Source organism: Alosa alosa, chromosome 9 (genome assembly GCF_017589495.1).
Source record: "Alosa alosa isolate M-15738 ecotype Scorff River chromosome 9, AALO_Geno_1.1, whole genome shotgun sequence".
Classification (NCBI taxonomy): Eukaryota; Metazoa; Chordata; class Actinopteri; order Clupeiformes; family Clupeidae; genus Alosa; species Alosa alosa.
The window spans coordinates 24,176,709-24,195,779 of NC_063197.1; the positions used below are offsets into that span (position 1 = coordinate 24,176,709).

The window sequence follows — 19,071 nt, forward strand, 5'->3', positions numbered from 1 at the left end:
CTTAAAAGTATTAAGCCAATTGCACCCCATAATGATCAGTACGCAGGTCCAGTAAGCGCCTCTCCCAGGATCATGGCAGTCTCTGGCAGCGTCTCGCCTCTCCCGTCTGCCCTACAGTGACCCCCCCCCTGTGTGCCGTTTGTTCCCCTCCACAGCCGTACCCCTATGCTCGAATTCTCCTTTGATCATTCAGAGGAGCGCCCCCTAGAGGCCTTTGAGGACATCTTTGCTAGCTTTGAGAGTAAGAAGTAAGTGGCCTAGTTGAAAGGAAACACTGGGAGGTCAAACAGGACGTTTTGTGTGGACGGATGGGGGGAGCCCTCGCAGCACGTTCAGAAACTCTCTGGGTCTTGGTAGCATCTACAGGCAAAGAAAAGCAGCTGTTGGGGAAGGTTTACTCGCTCCAAGGGTTTTGGTTTTGATTTAACCTAATTTCAAGATGGTAATAGATTTTTTTTTAGATCACGATCTTAAGTTGTTCATCTTGAGTATGCTAACTAAAGAGGAGAAAAGCAATGACTTTTTGGCAGTTGTTTGTGTTGGCGAAAGCCTTCAAAACGCACTGGAACCAGAAAGACCTTGCCCAGAAATATTAGTCAGAGCTCTCAGAGCAGTCCCTATGTTTTTCTTCTCAACCCGCCATTTGTAGCCACAGGGAAATATGATCCCTCTCCGTCTTGCTGTCTCTTTTCTTCTCTTTTTTCACCCAGTTTCTTTCGCTGGGCCTCATTCTCTCCATCTCAGCCTGCGCTCTCAATTCTCGGCCACGTTTAATAATCTTGAAGTACGGGGCATGGGACTGTTTGCTCGGCTTAAGCAGTGATATGGTGATTTATAGCACTGGAAGCCAAGAAAGCTCTGCACACAAAGAAATAAAGTAGAAAAGCCCCTGTGGTTTGTTTGGGGGAAAGGGCCATTCCCGTAGAGTCCAGCAGAGGAGAAATCCCCTACTGGGCAGCATCAGGACTTTCCAATTCTGTGCTTTCTCACATTGCACTGTTAATCGTTAGGGATATATGTAGGCGGAATGACCACTTACCGGTACATTTACTCAACAGTGTCTCCTACAGATGATTTGTAGATCCTCAAATTCCCAGAGAGCTTTTTGTGCAAAGGCGTTTTTTTTTTTTTTTTTTTTTTTTTTTTTTTTTTTTTTTTTTAAGTCCTTTTCTTTTGGAGGGTGCCCCACATTAGTCTCTTGTTTGACCTCCCGCTAGTGTTTGGGATTTGGTAAGTACTGACTGCATGGATTCGGCCGAGAGTGGAGGTGAAAGTCCACTCTTTTCGTTAACACCAGTTCCAGGTCAAGCCAGCGTAACCCCCCCCCCCAACCACCCACCTCCCCTCGCATGGAAGGCAGCACAAATAAACGCAGGGACAACGCTCTGAAGAGTGCATGCTCGCAGGCCTCGCCAATCTGCTTTGGGAGGTTACAAACACCAGGCGCAAATTCACTTCTAATGCTGGGCACCATGGTGAGGGCTGAATGGAACTAAGCAGAGAAAGGCAATCCAGGCTCAGAAAGTCACAGTCCATCATCATATGCATTTACTTCAATAGAACCATTCTTGAGCTTGCAGCTAGAACCGTTAGAGGAAATGCGGTAGCTCAAGGTATGGCTGGAGCAGTAGAATGCAGAAGGTTTTCCACTCTCTGAACCTGGAATTGCCTGCTTTTCAGTAAAAGCAGGCAATATACCCGTACTCTCGAGCAGAGGGCAGCAGCATTTCCCATTAGTTGTATGGATCTCGGATTGATTGTTTTCACGAATCTCTGAGAGGGGAATTGATTGCTCCCTCCTGCCATAAGCTCTTAGTCCACAACCCTCACCATTCTGCATATGCCATTTTTGTGGGACAAGGGTGTGTGTTTAATGGTGGCTAGTATTTTTCGAGTGTGATTGATTCTAATGGTGGAGGGTGTGTGTGTGTGTGTGCGCGCGTGCGTGTGTTCTGCTCAGTATTGGGGTTTGTGTCTTTACCTCATACCTGTATGCCACCCCACTCCACCTCTCTCCCCCCACCCCTTTCCCATCACCCCCTGCCCTCCCTGCCTCCCCTCCCTGCTCCACTGCGCCTCCTACTGGGCTGAATCAGGGACATGCATGCCCAAATCATCAGCTCCATTAAAGACTTGCAGTTGGACGGTGAGGACCCTCGCAAGCTACTGCAGTCCTGGGGGCGCCTGCGGTTCCCACGGCACGTCCTTCAGTGAGTGTGTTGCCCCCCAACCCCTCCCTCCACGATGCCTGTATCAGCCCACCCCAGTGCCAGCCTTATTTTGAACCATTAACTTAAACGAGGTGTCCTTTACACAGATCCACACAGAGCGTGTTAATCGAGTAGAGCGGTGTTCTTAAGGCTTCTTTTAAGCATCTGTGAGTTTGAAACACCTTTCCGATCTCGTCATCACTTGAGGCTGTTATTATTGTCTCAGAAATCAAAGCAAGCTCCCTCTTTAGGCAGAGGGCACCCTACGCCTCTCCTCACCTCACCTTTTCCCTCACGGAGTCTCCTAACAGCTAATAGCGTAATGAGTAGATGCCTCAACCCACCTCTGCTTTTTATAGAACAGCACATGGCTGCCCACCGTGGAGTGCCCTCATGTGTCCACGGCCAGCGTGATCCTCGTTAGCACAGATGAGCTTAGATCTCGAAGGTCCTGCTGGGGCCAAGTCCTCTGTTTGATTTGGCTGTATAGCAACGCTAACTGGATGATCGTGCTAGATGCGATGGCTTCTGTGTAGCTGCGGCTGCTGCTACTGCATGACCAAGCATTACTGACACAAAGATGGTTTCTCAAGAGGAGAGCCGCTGTGCTGCAGACTCCGCATTTTCCTCGCAGTTCTGCAGGCCGCTGTAGGGCCTACTCTCCTGGATGCTGGCAATGATTATTTGAAGCAGCTGCTCTTGAGCTTCTCCGGTCATGAATCACTAGAAATGGGCAGATTGTAACATTTTGACAAGCAACCATGTCAAATGTGATATATGGCATGTAGGAATTCTGCTGTCTGCTATACAGATTTCCACTTTAAGCCCTTAGCCTTGCAGTGAATAGAAACGGATAGATGTTTGTTAGCAACAGTACAATCAGATGGGTGGGCTGAAATGCGTCACCCTCCAGTTTCCCTCCACGCCAACCCCCTCCACCCCGTTCCTCTCCTGCAGGTGTACCCCCGTCTCCCTCACCGACTGAGCATGACTCACTGTACTAACTGAGCCCTCGCACTCACACAGACACACACCTCTACACACAAACAAACCCTCAAACCCTTTCACACTTCCTCTCTACAGGAAAAATAAGAACACGAAGCAGAAACAGCTCATTCCTAAGGTAAAAATTGCAAGGATTTTACACTGAAATCAAACTAGTTACGATTATTACAAGCACAAAGCTATCTTTCCTATTTAGTGATGATGGGTGCTAAAGTCTTGATTGCTTATGAAGTGTAGGTCTTCCAGTTCAGCGTCAGTGTTTGTGAAGGTCCTAAGTGGTTCCTACTTAACCCCTTGATGTCCCTGCTCATTTAGGTGCTCCTTGACTCACGGTCACTTAAATTCATCGTGAGCCTCACATTGCATGATCGCACCACCAAGTCTCTGCTGCACCTGCACAAGAAGAAGAAGCCTCCCAGCATCAGCGCTCAGTTCCAGGTAGATCCACTAAACTACCTGGGGTGGGTTTCCCAAAACCATAGTTGCTAACTAAGTTAGCAATTTCCCATTGCCAACCAACTAAGTTGCTAACAAGTTAGCAACTATGGTTGAGTATTGAATGAGTAGTCCCGTGCTAAGAATTATTCCACTATTCCCAAATTCAGTCATGTTAGATTAGAATGGCCAGTATAAGCAGTCTGTTCTGGGAAATCTAGCAGTGCCAAACATGTGGTTTCAATTCCATCTTCTGGATAATGGAAAGTGGAAATTGAGTACTTTTGAAAATGAAATCTTAATTTCAGTTGAGTGTTTAGAAAAGTCTTTTTGTCTCAGACTGAACGCACAAAAGTACAATATAAGCTCATGACTTAAAAAAAATAGCACAAACAGCATGCTGATCAAGACAAAGATCTCTTGCCAAGCCACTTCAGTCAGCTGGTATCAGCCCCAGTGTTGTGCATGTGAACTAGATCCAAGGATAGTTTTCTGAAGAATAAGACAATATCAACATATTTATTTGATGAGCTGAATATTGTCTCACATAATCCAGACAGATTTCCTCTTACAAGCCACTTCTGTCAGCTGGTATCAGCCCCAGTATTGTACAGTTGAACTAAGTCCAAAGATGGTCCTCTGAAGAAGAAGACCATGTCAACATATTTCTTTCTGAATATTGTAACATGTAAGGGTCAGACCTTGTTAATTAGAGTCACAGTATCTCCATACTTACTGAAAAGATTCTTGAAATTTGCCTCACTTTGGATTGGATTTGATAAATGAATAAATAATTATGAATGGAATAATTCATACACGATTGGGATAATAAAGAGAGCTATTATAAATGCAAATCCTTATATGATCTTTGATGTTCTCAATATTTTTAACTTTTTAAAGTAGCACTTGGTCATCCGTGCAAGTGGTCATCCATTCCCATTGCAGAAGGTTAAAAATATGACATGACGCACAAATTCCCTTAGTCCTCCATCAACATGACTAACAGTTCTAGAGTACAGTTGAGATGTGAGACAAACTGCTGTTGAGCTCCAAATAGATGGGGGAAAAATGTCTGCAGCAAAACAGAATCCCACTTCAAGTCTTAAAGTTTAAAGCTACTGGAAGAAGTCTGGAGTCTGTCTGAAGGAAGGCATAGGTATCTGTCTTGAACCCAAACTCTTACCATGATTGATCCTTTGGATACTTTTAGAAAGTCCAGTCACAGAATTGCTTTCATGTTGGGTTGAGAAACTTCAATAATACTTTAGACGCAAACCACAAGATGTCAGAAGGCTTGATATGAAAGAGGAAATTGCCTACAGCTGAACTGTAATGCATCCAGTTTGTGAATTATTACTGGAACCTTCAATGTGGGTAGCCTCTATTTTCTGAGGAGTCCAAAGCCGAGAACTTAAAAATGGATTTTAGCTAGAAGAGATGATCAAAAGTACCTCCTGGAAAAGTCTTTAAAAAAAATGAACAATTTTGATGTCGCCTTGTTGACCGGTCAGTTTCCTGGTGTCATTGGAAGAGCTTGTAGATACTGAATCATCGTGTTGCCTTCTTCTTCTCCAGACCTCCCTGAGCAAGCTGCTGGAGACGCTTGGAAGGGCTGAACCATTCTTCATTCGCTGCCTCAGGTCTAATGCTGAAAAGGTGACACAACTCGAGTGGACACCATCTAAATTCTGCTGTAGCGTTTGCATTTACTCTGCTGTACCTGCCTTTGGATCAGACTTCTGGTCCTTGCTTGCTAATTGAAAATGCAAGACTCATTTAAACCAAGGCTGGCCTCGACCTCCATATCCCCAGAAACTGCACTGTAAAATGCTCATGTTGTGTTTGTTTTTTCCATCAGAGGGAGATGTACTTTGATGAGTCTCTGATTCTGCAGCAGCTGCGGTACACGGGCATGCTGGAAACGGTGCGCATCCGGAGGTCTGGGTACGGTGCCAAGTATACTTTTCAGGTGAGAGGTGCTGAATGTATAATTCCTTAATACCTATAGTTGCACCAAGCCTCTGGTGTAAAGTCCAGAGATGCTACACCAAAAAAGCTCTGCTATTTATTCAGATCACACCACTGCTGCTTGGGGATTTGCATTTGAACAGAAATTGTACTTCGACCAAACTGTCTTTGGATATGTTGATCTTGCAGGAATTCTTGGAGCAGTTTCGGGTGTTGCTGCCCAGGAATGCTACTGCATGCCAAGACGACATCTCGGCTCTCCTTCGGAAGATGGGACTAGACAACACTACCTATCAGATTGGCAAAACCAAGGTAATTTATACTACGTTGTGAATTTACACTATTGGAAAGGAAATAAGATGGACTGATTTCGATGTCATGTATCCCACAGTGCTAAGCCCTGTGGTGCTTGTATATTTTAACAGTTTGAATACCAAGCTTGTAAAGTGACCATTAGTGAACATCCTCCTTAGGTCTATCTTAAGGAGCTTGAACGTCAGAAGCTGCAGGACACGCTGCACAAAGACGTCATGTACAAGATCATCTTCTTGCAGCGCTGGATCCGCTCCAAGCTGGAGCAGCGGCACTTTGAATGTATGAGGCAGTCTGCCATCCTCCTTCAGGTAAGCTAAACACATCTGGACACTGTTTAGTCCCCACTTTAATTATGACTCAGCTGCTCTAGGAAATGACTGGAGCTAAATGGTAAATATATGCTTGTGGTGGCCTTCTGTTTAAAGGCTCTGAAAACATTGAAGTTATAGTTTTAACTCTTAGGAAGGTCAAGTACAGAGAGAGTAGTGTTTTTCCCCTTTGTGTTTGCCTATGTGTTGCCTGACAACTTACTTTTTTCTTGTGAATAATTCTGAACGTTGTCCGAGACCTACAAGCTGTACCATGTATGTAGTATGTGCAACAAAAACATTTGCTTCCCCTTTCTCTCACCATCCAGAGATGCTGGCGGCGTTATTGTAGGGATCGGCGATGGCGGGCAGCTACCTTACTGCAGGCCCACTGGAGGGGCTGCAGGCAGAGGACGGAGTATCTACGGCAACGGTCCGCCATCCGGAAGATGCAGGCGTTGGTGAGGGGAAACTCGGCACGACGAAGGTACTGCACGACACCCATAAACAACCAACCAACCACAATTTCTAATCATCGTTATAAAGTAATTTCACTTGCGTCATTTGTAACATTTGTTGCTAACTTTATTTTCTAGATGCCAGTCCATCAAGGAAGAGAAAAGGAAGAGAGAAGAGGAGGAGGCTAGAAGAAGAGAGGAAGAGGAGGCAAAGATGAGAGAGGAGGAAGAGGCGAGGAGAAGAGAAGAGGAGGAAGCTAAGAGTAGGGAGGAGGAAGAGGCAAAACGAAAAGAAGAAATGCGATTAGCAGCGGAGGCTGAAGCAAAGAGAGTGAAGGAAGAGGAAGAGGAGGCAGCTAGGAAACTGAAAGAGGAGGAAGAGTCTGCCAGACGAGCATTGGAAATGGAGCAGCAGGCTGCCCCACAGAGTTCTCAGGCAGTAGCACCAGAAGACTCTCAGGAGCCCAAGAGCAAGGAGGAAATGCCTGAAAGCACCAGCCAGCCTGAAGCAGCGGTACAAGCAGAAAGCCCAGAGCAGTCTCAGGACATCCAGGCACAGGAGGGGGGCAGGTCCCCCATCCAGGAATCCTCAACGTCAGAAGATGACAAGAAAGCCTTGGATGTCACCCATCCAGAAAACGGTACACAGGCTGAGGCAGGACCCGCACCTGAGTCGCTTCAAAGCGCACCTGTCAAAGTCAACGAAGCTGCTCCAGCTTCGCCAAAAGATCAGGAGGTCAGTGACACAGCACCCGTTCCAAAGAAGGAGCAGGAGTCTCTGACGCGCGAGGTTCCTGCGGATTCAGACGTCTTGGGCGCTGTCCAGGAGAAAGTGTCCAAAACTACTCCCCAGCAGCAAGGAAAGGCCCAGGCGTCACGGAGCCAAGAGAAGAGAGAGCTCAGGCGACAGCGAGGCCTGGAGCATAGCCAGAGGGAGCTGCAGAGGGCTGCGTCGGCCTGCAAGGATGACCCGTCCCCCAAGCTCAAAAGCCAGGAGCCCCCTAGCAGCCCCAGCTCCAGCCCCAGCAGCACACCTGAGACCAAGCCCAAGGAGAACTCTGACAGCAAAGAGCTGGACCAGTACACCTTTGTGGCCTGGAAGGACAAAGGGAAGGCTAAGGAAGCCAAGAGCTCGTCCCCCGCGCCGGTCCGACCCTCAACACTGTCCTTGGATACCCCAGGAACCAAGATCGTAAAGGATCGTAACGGGCACAGTGAAGCCCCCAGTTCGCCGCCAGTGGGAACAGCGAGCCTACCGAGTCACGGCAAAACGAGTGACCGGGACAGACATTCGGACAGGAGGAAGGGCAAGAGGGGAGGGGAGACATCAGAGAGCACCTCGCCTGAAGCACAGATCCCCAAGAGCAAGAAAATAAACACTCTGCGGTACATCCACTTTTCCTTTCACTGTGAAGACCAATCACCTTCTAGTGAGATTGCTCAGATGTAAATTGAGATTTAAGAGCTCAAAGAAAAGCATACAGCTGGAGATGTTTGTATATTACTGTAGTTTTTTTGTTTTATTTATTCTTGACCTTCTGTATGTTTTGTATCTTATTAACAGGGCTCCGGATAGGGATATCTCATTATCTCTTGATGATGTGTCCAGTTTTGTCTCCCCTACTGGGGATGGCCCTGGAAACAGACAGGTAACCTTTTGACCTTTTGACCTTTTGTAGAAAGACTGATTTTTGTAGTTAATAGCTATGCTGTAATTTTAACTATAGTTTACTTGGTGTGTGAGATGTGTAGGTGCTGCTGCATGTTGGAGCAGGTGTAATATCTGTCCGGTTGTCAGCATGTGGCTCTCACGCTAGGCTGTCATGAGGATTAGTATGTCACTGTGCTTGTCTGGCTCACTCAGGGGCGAGTACGCTTCTGCAAGCAACGCAAACACCGGCTAGGCTTTGCACGTAGCTGCTTGCCAGTAAAAAGCGCAGAAATGGAAGACGTGGAGTACTGGACTTTCCCTTTGCCCCCCGTGAGTCCAGTCCAGGCCACGCCTCCAGACAGACGGCAGGTTCAGGTGAAACCACAGTAGAGGTTGCCGACGTTTTGGGTGGGGAGGAGGAGGAGGTGGTGTTTTCGGCTGCCTGCTTGTGGAATAAAATGAAAACCGCATTGGGAGGTGGAGCCCTGAATCGTCGGTTTGACTTCCATTCACCTGCTCTTTCTCTGAAGACCTGTTTTTCCTCTTCAGTCTTGATTGGACATGAGTTTGGACATGAGCCAGACAGCGTCAGATTTTTTTTTTAATATATATATACATGTTTTTTTTTTTCCCTTTTTTTTTTTTTTACATGATCTTTGACTTAGCCAACCTCGGAGGGAAATAAACAAATGCTCACTATCTCAGGCTGCATACACTGTTTTTGGCAGAAAACTGAACCATACCTTACGTTCAGTACATACTCTATGTGTTTCCTCTAAGTCTTCTTGGAATACACTAATCATTGACGCACTGAGCCCTCTGCACGTGTAACATGCCAATCACATAAAGCTTCTGGCTCTATAATGCACGCAGTTAACATTTGTTTAATTTGTTAGCCTATTGCAATTTTTTACTAATACAGTATCTCTTACCTGTCATAATCTCATAGTATATTAATTCCCCCCTCCCTCCAATCATGCGCCTGCACAGAATAGTGAGATTTAAACCTTGAAAAAAAGGTCAAAATGGTGGTGGACTACTAACTTGCTTTTTGCGGAAATTCATGAAATACTCAACTAATTTATTCTCCGCTTTCTTGAATGATGGAAAGAGGTAATGACTTTCGAGGGCGCTTACTAACCATGGGCCAGATTCTCTTCATTTAACCACAATCTGCTTCCTTTCGGGACCCTGAAGACCTGCTTGGAGGAGTCGAGTCTCTGTCATGCAGCGGAGTGGTCTCTGGCTGCTTTACTAACCAGTGTACTCGATGACTGTTCCACAGGGTCAAGTCACTACAGAGTCGATAGCGGAAGGGGCCAGAGCCAGCTCATTCAGCAGGAGATCACCCGAGGGCCAGCAGGACACTACTCACCTCCAGCCCTCCACCCCAGAGAAGTACAGTATTTCCTCTCCCCTGTCTCCCAACACAATATCACACCACAGGATAACCTGATGACGAGCAAGATGGTTAAACTGAAAAGACAACTCCAGTCTTACTCAAAACTGCAGTGATTAACAGTGCAGTGATGTTTTTGTCCCCAAAGAAAGTTTATACATTGTCATCCAAAAATAGACCCCAGATTGTTTTTAGACTGTAATTTTCTTTTAAGCATATATTGTAAAGTAACAGTGTAGTGCTAGTAGTTCAATTTAGCTGTACTGGTCACTTCTACCGTTCAACTGTTTATGAACTAAAGATAATATTAGTCAGAGGGGTGGTACAGAAATCCCTGATATAACTAAGTCTGCATTGAATGAAGGAAGGAAGATCCTGTGGTTTTAGGCGCAGTGTTGAAAGTCATATTTAATCCTGTTAACTTGACCAAGTCGACAGTGTAGTGACTCATGAAGCTCAGGTCAGACATGGGTGGCCTTTCACACAGTCTATGACTCACTGATTCCCTCAGGAGTCTCGGCTGCCTTGATAGTCCCATCCAGGGCAGCTCATCTATCTTCGGTGATGTGTAAACTTTCCTCAACCTTATATAGCTGCAGAGGCCCTCGTTATGGGAGGGGATGGATTCCTTGGATTCCTGAAAACGTAATTTTCTTTGAGCAGCGGTTTGTTGGAGGAAGGGCTATTCACTGCCCTGGTGGTAACATCAGGCTGAGAATCAAATTGAACGTTTTGTCTCTGTGTTTCATGTAACCATGGCATTAATGTAAACATCAGCCTTGTTTAACATAAGCATGGGTTTCAAATGGACATGTAGCCAAAGTGAGCAAATGTTCTGTGTGCTCGCGGTAGTCAAGATCATGTTGAGCCCCAGACAAATCCCAAGAACCATGCTCATCAAGGCCAACACAAAATTGAGACTTGAGGTTCAAGACCAGACCAAAATAGTAATTGGAGAGAAAATACCACAAAATAGTAGGCTACGTGAACATGGTTGCTTGATGTTATTAAGAGCTCATATATTTAGGGGGGTCAGGTGATTTTGATGACAACCCTGGTATGCTGTGAGTTCGTCCCAGAGCTATGTTGATGCTCTGGATTCTCCATGGTTGATTGGTGTAAGTAGGGTGCCCCTGTGCAGAGCAGACAACAGTTAGCACAGAAAAGGACATCTCTTGAGTTTTAAGATTTGATTTAATGTTAGTCTAGGTGGATAGATAGGAGGTAGGAGGAGTGGGGGTCTTGGGACAGACAAAACCCAGACCTTGAGAACATGTCTTGAAGTAATGATCTCACATGTATCCCATGTGAGCAAGTATGTTAAAATGGAAAGAAGCGTGCGTACTGCCCCATCCCTAAATGAAAGCCTGGCAACTATGCAGCACACAAACACATATTTTCCTTAACACCTTAATCGTACACATGCAGGTTCTTGTTTCTCTAGTCAACATATGTCCCTCTGTGTGATGTGCATGTCCTCTAGCTTTGCATGTTATACTATAAAGAGGCATATTTTAAATCCATTCTTTGGGTTGTGTGGTCCCACCTTTTGAAGGTTTTAGAAGCATAGATAAAAAAAAAAAACATATTTAAGCACAATGCTCTGGCCATTAAATAGCCTTAGTTGCTGAAATGGCCTTAAATTAAACAAACAAACAAACAAACTTTGGATTGTGTGTGCTCACTAGGTCTGGGTTCCTGAGGAAGATCCTGAAGAAGCGTGAAAAAGTTCAAACACCTGAGGATGGGGACCTCACTATGGCCCAGTCTCTTGCTGAACGCTCTGCAGAAGGTACCCAAGGCATATGCAAATAGGGCCTAATAATAGCACAAATGAATGTATGAAATGTGGTCAATAACATGCCGTTTTGTGTTTTCACCCCAACAGTTTCATTGAAAAGATTGTCTTGTGAGTTTGCATTGATGTAAAGAAGTAAAAACTAATTCTAAGATGTAAAATCTTTGGCTGAAGGCCACCCTTGCATGCTCATATTTCTGTTATCTGCTTATGTATGCATTCCACACTAGTGACTACGCATTTCAATATTTGCCAAAAGATCTCGGCACTGTAATGTCTGCTCCCATTGGGGGTCTCATGTTTGGTCTCTCCTCTCTCCCAACTCTGCTCCACGCAGTTGCCCACCCCCCTCATTCCTCCCGCGCGCACCACCACCACAGTGAGGCGCCAGGCGGACGTGGAGGCCGCAACCCCACCATCAAGATCAGCCGTGCCACGCGGGTGTCCGAGCAGTGGAATGCCTCGCTGGACCGCGAGATCACCAACGCCAATGAGCTGCGCCACTTGGACGAGTTCCTTGGCAATCAGGTCCGGCCTCATTCCTGGGCCTGTTTATTATCAACTGTTTCATCTTGTCTAGTATCTAGTTACCCCTCTAGTGAACCTGCTGCTCTCGTAGGGAAAATATATTTTCCTGTTGGTCTATATGTGTCAACTTATCTAATCCAATGTCTTTAAACAGTCTAATTCTACTCTCCAGCTCTTGGGATCACTTATCTGACCTATCACCTTGGTATGAAATGTACAGTATGACTGGCCATTCTTATTTCAACAAAACTATTCGAATGAATCAAAGCAGTTTGTTGGTCTACAAATCATTTTTTTTTCTCCACATGTATTCTTTCTTGGTTATCTTAGGGTATCTTAAACATTCAAACTGTCTTTCTACTCTGAAAGATCACCTCATTATGACATGTCATGTGCAGTCAAGGTTTTGCCAGACTAGCCCTCTTTATTTCATCAAACCTTGAGTCTTGTTTGATCTGCATGTACCAAATACGAAGCCATTCAGATGGATCAAGGCAGTAACATCATGACATTTCATGTAATTCCATCTCAGTTGGTTCACGTGCGTTTGGCTCTGTGTTCTCCTGTAGGTGAATGACCTCCGCTCCAGAGGTAAGCAGTTGTCTGCCACGGAGGACATCTTCATCACGGCTACCCGGGAGTTCAGAGAGACCATCAAGAGCATGTACTCCTTGTCTGTAGGTCGCTTGCTGTACTCCACAAATCATTCACCCTCTCGACTGTGTACTTTCTGTGCTTTGTTGACTGATACTTGTGTGCCTTCACTCCTCTGTTCTCATGGCTGTCTTAAAAGAAGCCTCACATTGGCTACAAGGCCCTGATGAAGAATTACCAGATGAAGGTGGTGGCTCTCGCGGGAGAGAAGCAGAAGGCCGAGGTGCAGCTGGTGGTCAACCTCTTCCAATCGGTCCTGGACGGCTTCATACGAGGAGAGATTAAGAAGGAGGAAGCGGAGCCAGCCAAGGTACGCACACACACACACACACACACACACACACACACACACACACACACACACACACACACACACACACACACACACACACACGTGTGTATGTACACATAATGTCCATCTGGAGTTCATTTAAAGAAATGAATATTAGTTGCCTTTGGAAGTCCTTAATGTCGTATAATGGAGCATGTGTGCTCTCTGATGGTTATTTGGTAAAGGCATCACATATGCTGAAGGTAGTTTTGGTGAGAATTCACCTTCTGACTTTCTTGCTTATTCCAGCCCGCTAAAACTCGGAAAAAGAGACGGAAAAAGGATAAAAGTGTAAGTTGAGCTTATTCACCTAATGTAGCCTAATTGCATCCAGTTTTATCCAGTTTTAAGTTTTATCAAACTTTATTTTGGTAACTCCTGAAGCCTTGCAGGAAACTTAAAAGAATGAGTTTTTCCTTTTTCTGGTGTCATTTGTTGACATTGTTAATGAACCTTAAGATTCTTTCCTTTTTGGTAAGAATGCTTGAGAATGCTGCTGACTTTGCTGCTGTGCTATTTGTAGATGGAAAGCCCATTGGACCACATGTTCACCACCTACCAGGTGAACATTGTGCAGTCATGTGACCAGTGTACCTCTTATATCTGGGGCATGGAGAAAGCCTGCATGTGTAGCTGTGAGTAAAGACCTCAGCAATCCTTACGGTTTCAGCATATGTCACTCTGGCTCCTTTGCCTTATTCAGTGTAACCAAACTCCTTTTGTGTTTACAGACTGCAAAATGGTGTGCCACAGGAAATGCCTGAGCAAAATTACCACTGACTGCTCCTCTTTCTGTGCCAAGAAGGTTTGTGTTAGTTACATTCTCTCATCACTCATGCTATGTGACCTCTGTATAAAAATCTAGGCTGGCTCAATGCAAGTGTGTATATAGTGACCATGCCTTACACACCTCTCCTTCAGAATGAGGAGGATTCGGGGTTGCGCAACTTTGGAGTGCGTGTGTGCCACCTGACCAACGACAAAACCCCGGTCCCCGTTGTTCTGGAGATTATGCTGGAGCATGTGGAGATGAATGGCCTCTACACTGAGGGCATCTACAGGAAGTCTGGCTCCGCCAACCGTATGAAAGAACTCTACCAGAAGATGGAGGCAGGCAAGTCCTGAGAGAAATTGCAGCCATTAACTGTTAACTTACAAATGCTTTGATTGGACTAGATCAGACAGACACACACAAGTATACAGTATATTTGGCTGGTCGCATTGTTTAGAATGGGTAGTTGAATTCTTTTTCACTTAAAGGTTGTATCAGTGATTTCAGGCCCAAAAAGGCCCAAACATAAATGATCACATTCGTCTAATCTTTTCTAACGATCCGCTCACTGTCAGCCCCATAGGCAGGCCGTCAAAAAAACGCATCTCTGTAGGCTGCCTAGGCTCCGAGATCTGTACACAAAAACAATTGCTACCAACAAGGGTTGCAGCCCACTCAAGGGCAAAATAAAGTGTTTCAACCAATAACCTGACGAGATGTGCGTTTAGGAGAGTTTTAATTGCACGGGAGGGAGGGGGAGGGAGTAGTGAGCTAGCTCTCGGGTTTTTTTTTAACATCAACAGAAATGATGTATCTTCACTATCGCTGATACAACCTTTAAGATCCCTGCCTTTGGATCATACTTTTCCATGACTGCTTGCATGATGGTTTTGAAATCTTCATATCCTCACATCCTATTGAAAACTTGACTTTCTTACCTATGGTGGTATTTTCTGGGCTTCTCTGTTCCTCCAGACCCTACCAGCGTGTGCCTTGAGAACTACTCCACCCACATTGTCACAGGCCTGATCAAGCAGTGGCTCAGAGAGCTGCCTGACCCCCTTATGACCTTCACCTACTACAGTGATTTCCTTCGAGCCGTGGGTAGGTGTCTTCTGGCAAATGGATTCAGGCATTGGCGTTTGTATTGCTGTCAAGCAGTTGTCCCCAATGGAATTTATCCTGTCTGGAGGCAACCTAAAAAGTGTTTTGTTTTTTTGTTTGTTTGTTTGTTCTTTTCCATGTGGGTCCATACATTGTGCATAGATCCTGCAACATGCCTTAAGCCTTTGATTTAACGTTCAGTCATATGACTTGACTTCTCTCTCTCTTTGCAGAACTCCCTGAAAAGCAGGAACAGCTTCAAGCCATTTACAGAGGCCTGGATCAGCTTCCCACCCCACACTTCAACACGCTGGAGAGACTCATTTTCCACCTTGTCAGGTGAGCTCACATCTCTAATGGCTGACCAGAGCTGCCAACAATGACTTTCTCTTCTTTCATTTTTAAGCATTCTCCAGAGCAAACATTTGCAGCAGCAAATGGCTGTTTGTTTTTACAATTCATAAAAACAACAGTGGAGTGTCTTAAATTATATAGTGGATCAATCAACACACTTGACTGAACAAGGAAGAAATAAACATGTTGCTGAGCACATCATCCAATGTCTGACTTCTCTGTGACTCTCTGACAGAGTGTCAAAAGAGGAGGTGCATAACCGCATGAACCCCAACTCCCTGGCCATCGTCTTCGCCCCATGCATCCTACGCTGTCCAGACAGCGCCGATCCACTCATGAGCATGAAGGATGTCGCCAAGACAACCATGTAAATATCAATATCACACACTGCAGTTTGTAATATCTGTTTGGTTTGACCTTTTATTCCTCTTCAACGTCTGTTGTGTGACTTGAGAGGTGCCGTGCAACCTTGTGATTGTCCCTCCTGGGTTTCCGTCAGGTGCGTGGAGATGCTCATCCACGAGCAGATCAGACGATACAACGAGAAGATGGATGAGATCGAGCAGCTCGAGTACGCTGAGAACCTGGCCGTCAACCAGCTCAAGCTGAAGAGAAACAACACGGTTGGTGCCCACCTCCTGCCCCTATCAGCCTTCAGCCAGTCTTCAGCGCTTTTGTCAGTCATGTTGCATACCAGCAGCCAGCATGTTGTCCCAAGCCAATGTCTGGCTCTAATGTCCCTCCTTAGTGCGCCGCTGGTTTGGAGCTCCACAGACGAGTTTGATGTTTGTCTTGAAGTGCGCTTCTTGTCTGCATATGTAACCGTTGTCCTGCTGTCTGGTTCTTTTGTTCCTTTTTTTAATTTCTGTAGACGTGGCGGTTACCACTCAGGTACACCTCTCCGGTGGTGAGAGGCTCGGTATGTATGAGCATCGCTCGGCTGGTTATGACGTGGTCCTCTTTGGTTTTTGAAGTGCTCATCTTTGCACGTGCATGACGTGCACCTCATTTCATCCATCCGTCCATCCATCCCTTCTCCCATACTAACCCCCATATGGCGTCCAGCTGTGGGACGGGCCTGGCCCCCGTCAGAGCCAGACCCGGGCCGCACTGGAGGCGCCTCCTGGGCTCCGTAGTTGAGTGCATGTAGCCTCATGCCTGTTTCGGACTACTGTGATGTGCGAGTGTATATAGAGGGCAGGTGTGGGATGGTTTGTCATCTTTTGTGGAAAAAATAACATCTCTTATGGGGGTTGGGAAGTTTAATTCCTTTGTGACAATGGCATGAGTTTCAAAGCTGTGCTTTGCAGGCCTCTCTGATGTTCCCATTGTGTTTCCAATGGGGTATGTTTTTTTTTGTTTTCGTAGGAGAGCTCAACAGTTGTTTCTCATAGGCCCTTTCTCCCCTGGAGCTAAAATGTGTTAATAGCTTTTGTATTCCACCAAGAAGCATATGTGATGCAAATCTGCCATGCAGCACAAGGCTTTGAAATTCCTGCCATAGAGACTGGTGCTCTGTGTGTGTGTGTGTGTGTGTGTGTGTGTGTGTGTGTGTGTGTTTTGGCTTGAGTGTTGTTTTCTCTTATTTCCAGTAGGGTGATGTGATTGGTGTCTTTTGTAATCTGTGCTCTGTAATCTTTTAACATTCAATTTATATGGTGACCTATTGTATTACTGTCCTCATACCCCCATCCCCTCCTCCTAATACCCTAACCTGAATCATTGTTTTAGAGGATCCTGTGAAAACAGAGAGAGCATGTGGCCTGGCAGAGGTGTCATGTCCTCCCATTTCCTCCTACTCCACTAACTCAGAATACACTGCATCGTGGTCATCATCCACCCACAGCTCATTGTTCTGGTGCTTCGCTAACCTGTCTTTGTCTGGCCTCTTCCTCCCCAGATGAGAGAGAGGCCGTCGTCTTCAGACCTGTGCGTGGTACCCGAGAACGAGCCGATCGACTCGGACGCGGAGGCAGAGAGAAGCTTGGTGGAGAGGATCAAGTCCATCAAACAGGAGAAGTACAGAACCTTTCTACTATATGCTTGACTTTACTATGTTAAAGTAGCCCAGACAGATCAGACTCTTGTGCAAACCAACTTTGGTTCAATGTTCTCTCACCTGAATGAGCCCTTTCTGATTTGTTGTGACACTGGTTTGTGCACTTATGACAAGTGATTCTTAGTTTATTTAAGTTGTTAATTCAGTGCACTTAATCCGTTTGAATTGGGTGAACAGACAATATATTTCATTTTCTAAGTGTGACTAAAGGAAGTTGATGGAAAGAGAGACCGGGTGCGGAATGCTCTGAAATGAAATCATGAAAAATCATTGAACCACTAAAGCTTGAACCACTGAAAGGAAAGGGCTGTTCACACAAGGAACTATAATGAGAACTTTAACTAACGATATGAGCATCCACACTGACTAATGATGAGGAAAGTCTCTCCTCGTGTTAATGAATGTGACGTCTGAAATTTGATGGATTCTGACTAAAAAAAAAAGTCAACTTTCTATTTTTTTTTTTTTTTTTTTTTTCATTTTTATTGTGCAAAATCTCTCTGAAAGTGATCCCCAACAATATCGTTCTTCATATCATTATTATGACCGCCGCGCAGGCGGTCATAATAAATTTTTTGCATGTCCAAATTTCCGTCAAGGTCCGGGACACTGAAAGACGGGGTAGAGCGAAACTTGGTGGGCATGTAACCCCATATGGATAGCATGGAACCATTTTTTTCGTTTTGATCTGTAGCCCCCGGCTGGACTGCACCCCGAAAGGAGGGTAGGGGCAGACACAGTTTTCTGTGAATATCTCGAGAACTGTAAGGTTTAGGAGGACCATTTTTTTTTGTATGTTGATCTCAAGGGGCCATGTCAACCCATTCCATGACCACTCATTTCATGTATAGCCACCTAGTTAAACACAAAAAGTAAAATGAGGTGTTGCAGGTATCTGTGACCTAACATAGTCAAAACTGCACTAAATTGGAAGTGTAGGATCATTATGACACTCTCTGAATGCACGCCAAGTTTTGTGGAATTCCGTTCATGGGGGCCACACAATAAATTAATTTGTTACTATACACCAACTGGCCTGTAGGTGGTCGGAGACAGTTTTCTGTGAATATCTCGAGAACCGTAGGGCCTAGGAGGTCCACCTTTTTTTGATATGTTGGTCTTAAGGGGGCATGTCAACCCATCCCATTACAACTTATTTCATGTAAAGCGCCACCTAGTTAAAAATGAAAAAGCAAAAAATTAGGTGTTTTCATCACAATATCTCTGGCTGACATGGTCAAAACTGCACAAAATTAAAAGTGTAGGATCATTATGACACCCTCCGAATGCATGCCAAGTTTTGTGGACTTTCGTTCATGGGGGGCCTTACAATAAAATAATTTATGTGTACATTTAGTGACCATTACACCAACAAGGATTCCGGGACACTGAAAGACCGGGGTACACAAAACTTGGTGGGCATGTAACCCCACATGGATAGCATGGAACCATCGTTTTTTGTTTTGATCTGTAGCCCCCCCGCTGTACTGGACCCCCCGAAAGGAGGGTAGGGCAGACACAGTTTTCTGTGAATATCTTGAGAACCGTAGGGCCTAGGATGACCAATTTTTTCCGTATGTTTGCCTCCAGGGGTCATGTTAACCCATTCCATGTGCACACATGTGCATAAACTGATACACACGCACACACATACATTCACAGTAATCATACGTATGACACATACTCACACAGTAGACATATGTACGCATGCATGCACATGCA

At 45.4% G+C, this 19,071-nt stretch overlaps 1 protein-coding gene across 10 annotated transcripts in view; it reads left to right on the plus strand.

Annotated features, from left to right (window-relative positions):
• Window positions 1–19,071, plus strand: part of LOC125300111 (unconventional myosin-IXb) — a 49,087-nt gene that overhangs the window by 27,582 nt on the left and 2,434 nt on the right. For 4 of the 10 annotated variants that reach the window (XR_007194513.1, XM_048251685.1, XM_048251694.1 and 1 more), the window contains exons 15-41: window positions 156–248; window positions 2,097–2,210; window positions 3,294–3,333; window positions 3,531–3,653; window positions 5,226–5,306; window positions 5,509–5,619; window positions 5,808–5,930; window positions 6,092–6,241; window positions 6,571–6,728; window positions 6,838–8,085; window positions 8,264–8,348; window positions 8,564–8,725; window positions 9,636–9,748; window positions 11,438–11,541; window positions 11,885–12,075; window positions 12,645–12,752; window positions 12,869–13,039; window positions 13,310–13,351; window positions 13,584–13,695; window positions 13,792–13,865; window positions 13,982–14,174; window positions 14,808–14,936; window positions 15,170–15,275; window positions 15,526–15,657; window positions 15,790–15,913; window positions 16,162–16,209; window positions 17,191–17,309. Coding sequence is in view for 9 of the 10 variants with exons in the window: in XM_048251685.1 (XP_048107642.1) it covers window positions 156–248; window positions 2,097–2,210; window positions 3,294–3,333; window positions 3,531–3,653; window positions 5,226–5,306; window positions 5,509–5,619; window positions 5,808–5,930; window positions 6,092–6,241; window positions 6,571–6,728; window positions 6,838–8,085; window positions 8,264–8,348; window positions 8,564–8,725; window positions 9,636–9,748; window positions 11,438–11,541; window positions 11,885–12,075; window positions 12,645–12,752; window positions 12,869–13,039; window positions 13,310–13,351; window positions 13,584–13,695; window positions 13,792–13,865; window positions 13,982–14,174; window positions 14,808–14,936; window positions 15,170–15,275; window positions 15,526–15,657; window positions 15,790–15,913; window positions 16,162–16,209; window positions 17,191–17,309 (4,254 nt within the window). In the remaining variant the exon portion in view is untranslated. The remainder of the gene's footprint in view (window positions 1–155; window positions 249–2,096; window positions 2,211–3,293; window positions 3,334–3,530; window positions 3,654–5,225; window positions 5,307–5,508; window positions 5,620–5,807; window positions 5,931–6,091; window positions 6,242–6,570; window positions 6,729–6,837; window positions 8,086–8,263; window positions 8,349–8,563; window positions 8,726–9,635; window positions 9,749–11,437; window positions 11,542–11,884; window positions 12,076–12,644; window positions 12,753–12,868; window positions 13,040–13,309; window positions 13,352–13,583; window positions 13,696–13,791; window positions 13,866–13,981; window positions 14,175–14,807; window positions 14,937–15,169; window positions 15,276–15,525; window positions 15,658–15,789; window positions 15,914–16,161; window positions 16,210–17,190; window positions 17,310–19,071) is intronic. The other 6 variants (XM_048251686.1, XM_048251687.1, XM_048251690.1 and 3 more) reach the window with 6 other exon arrangements.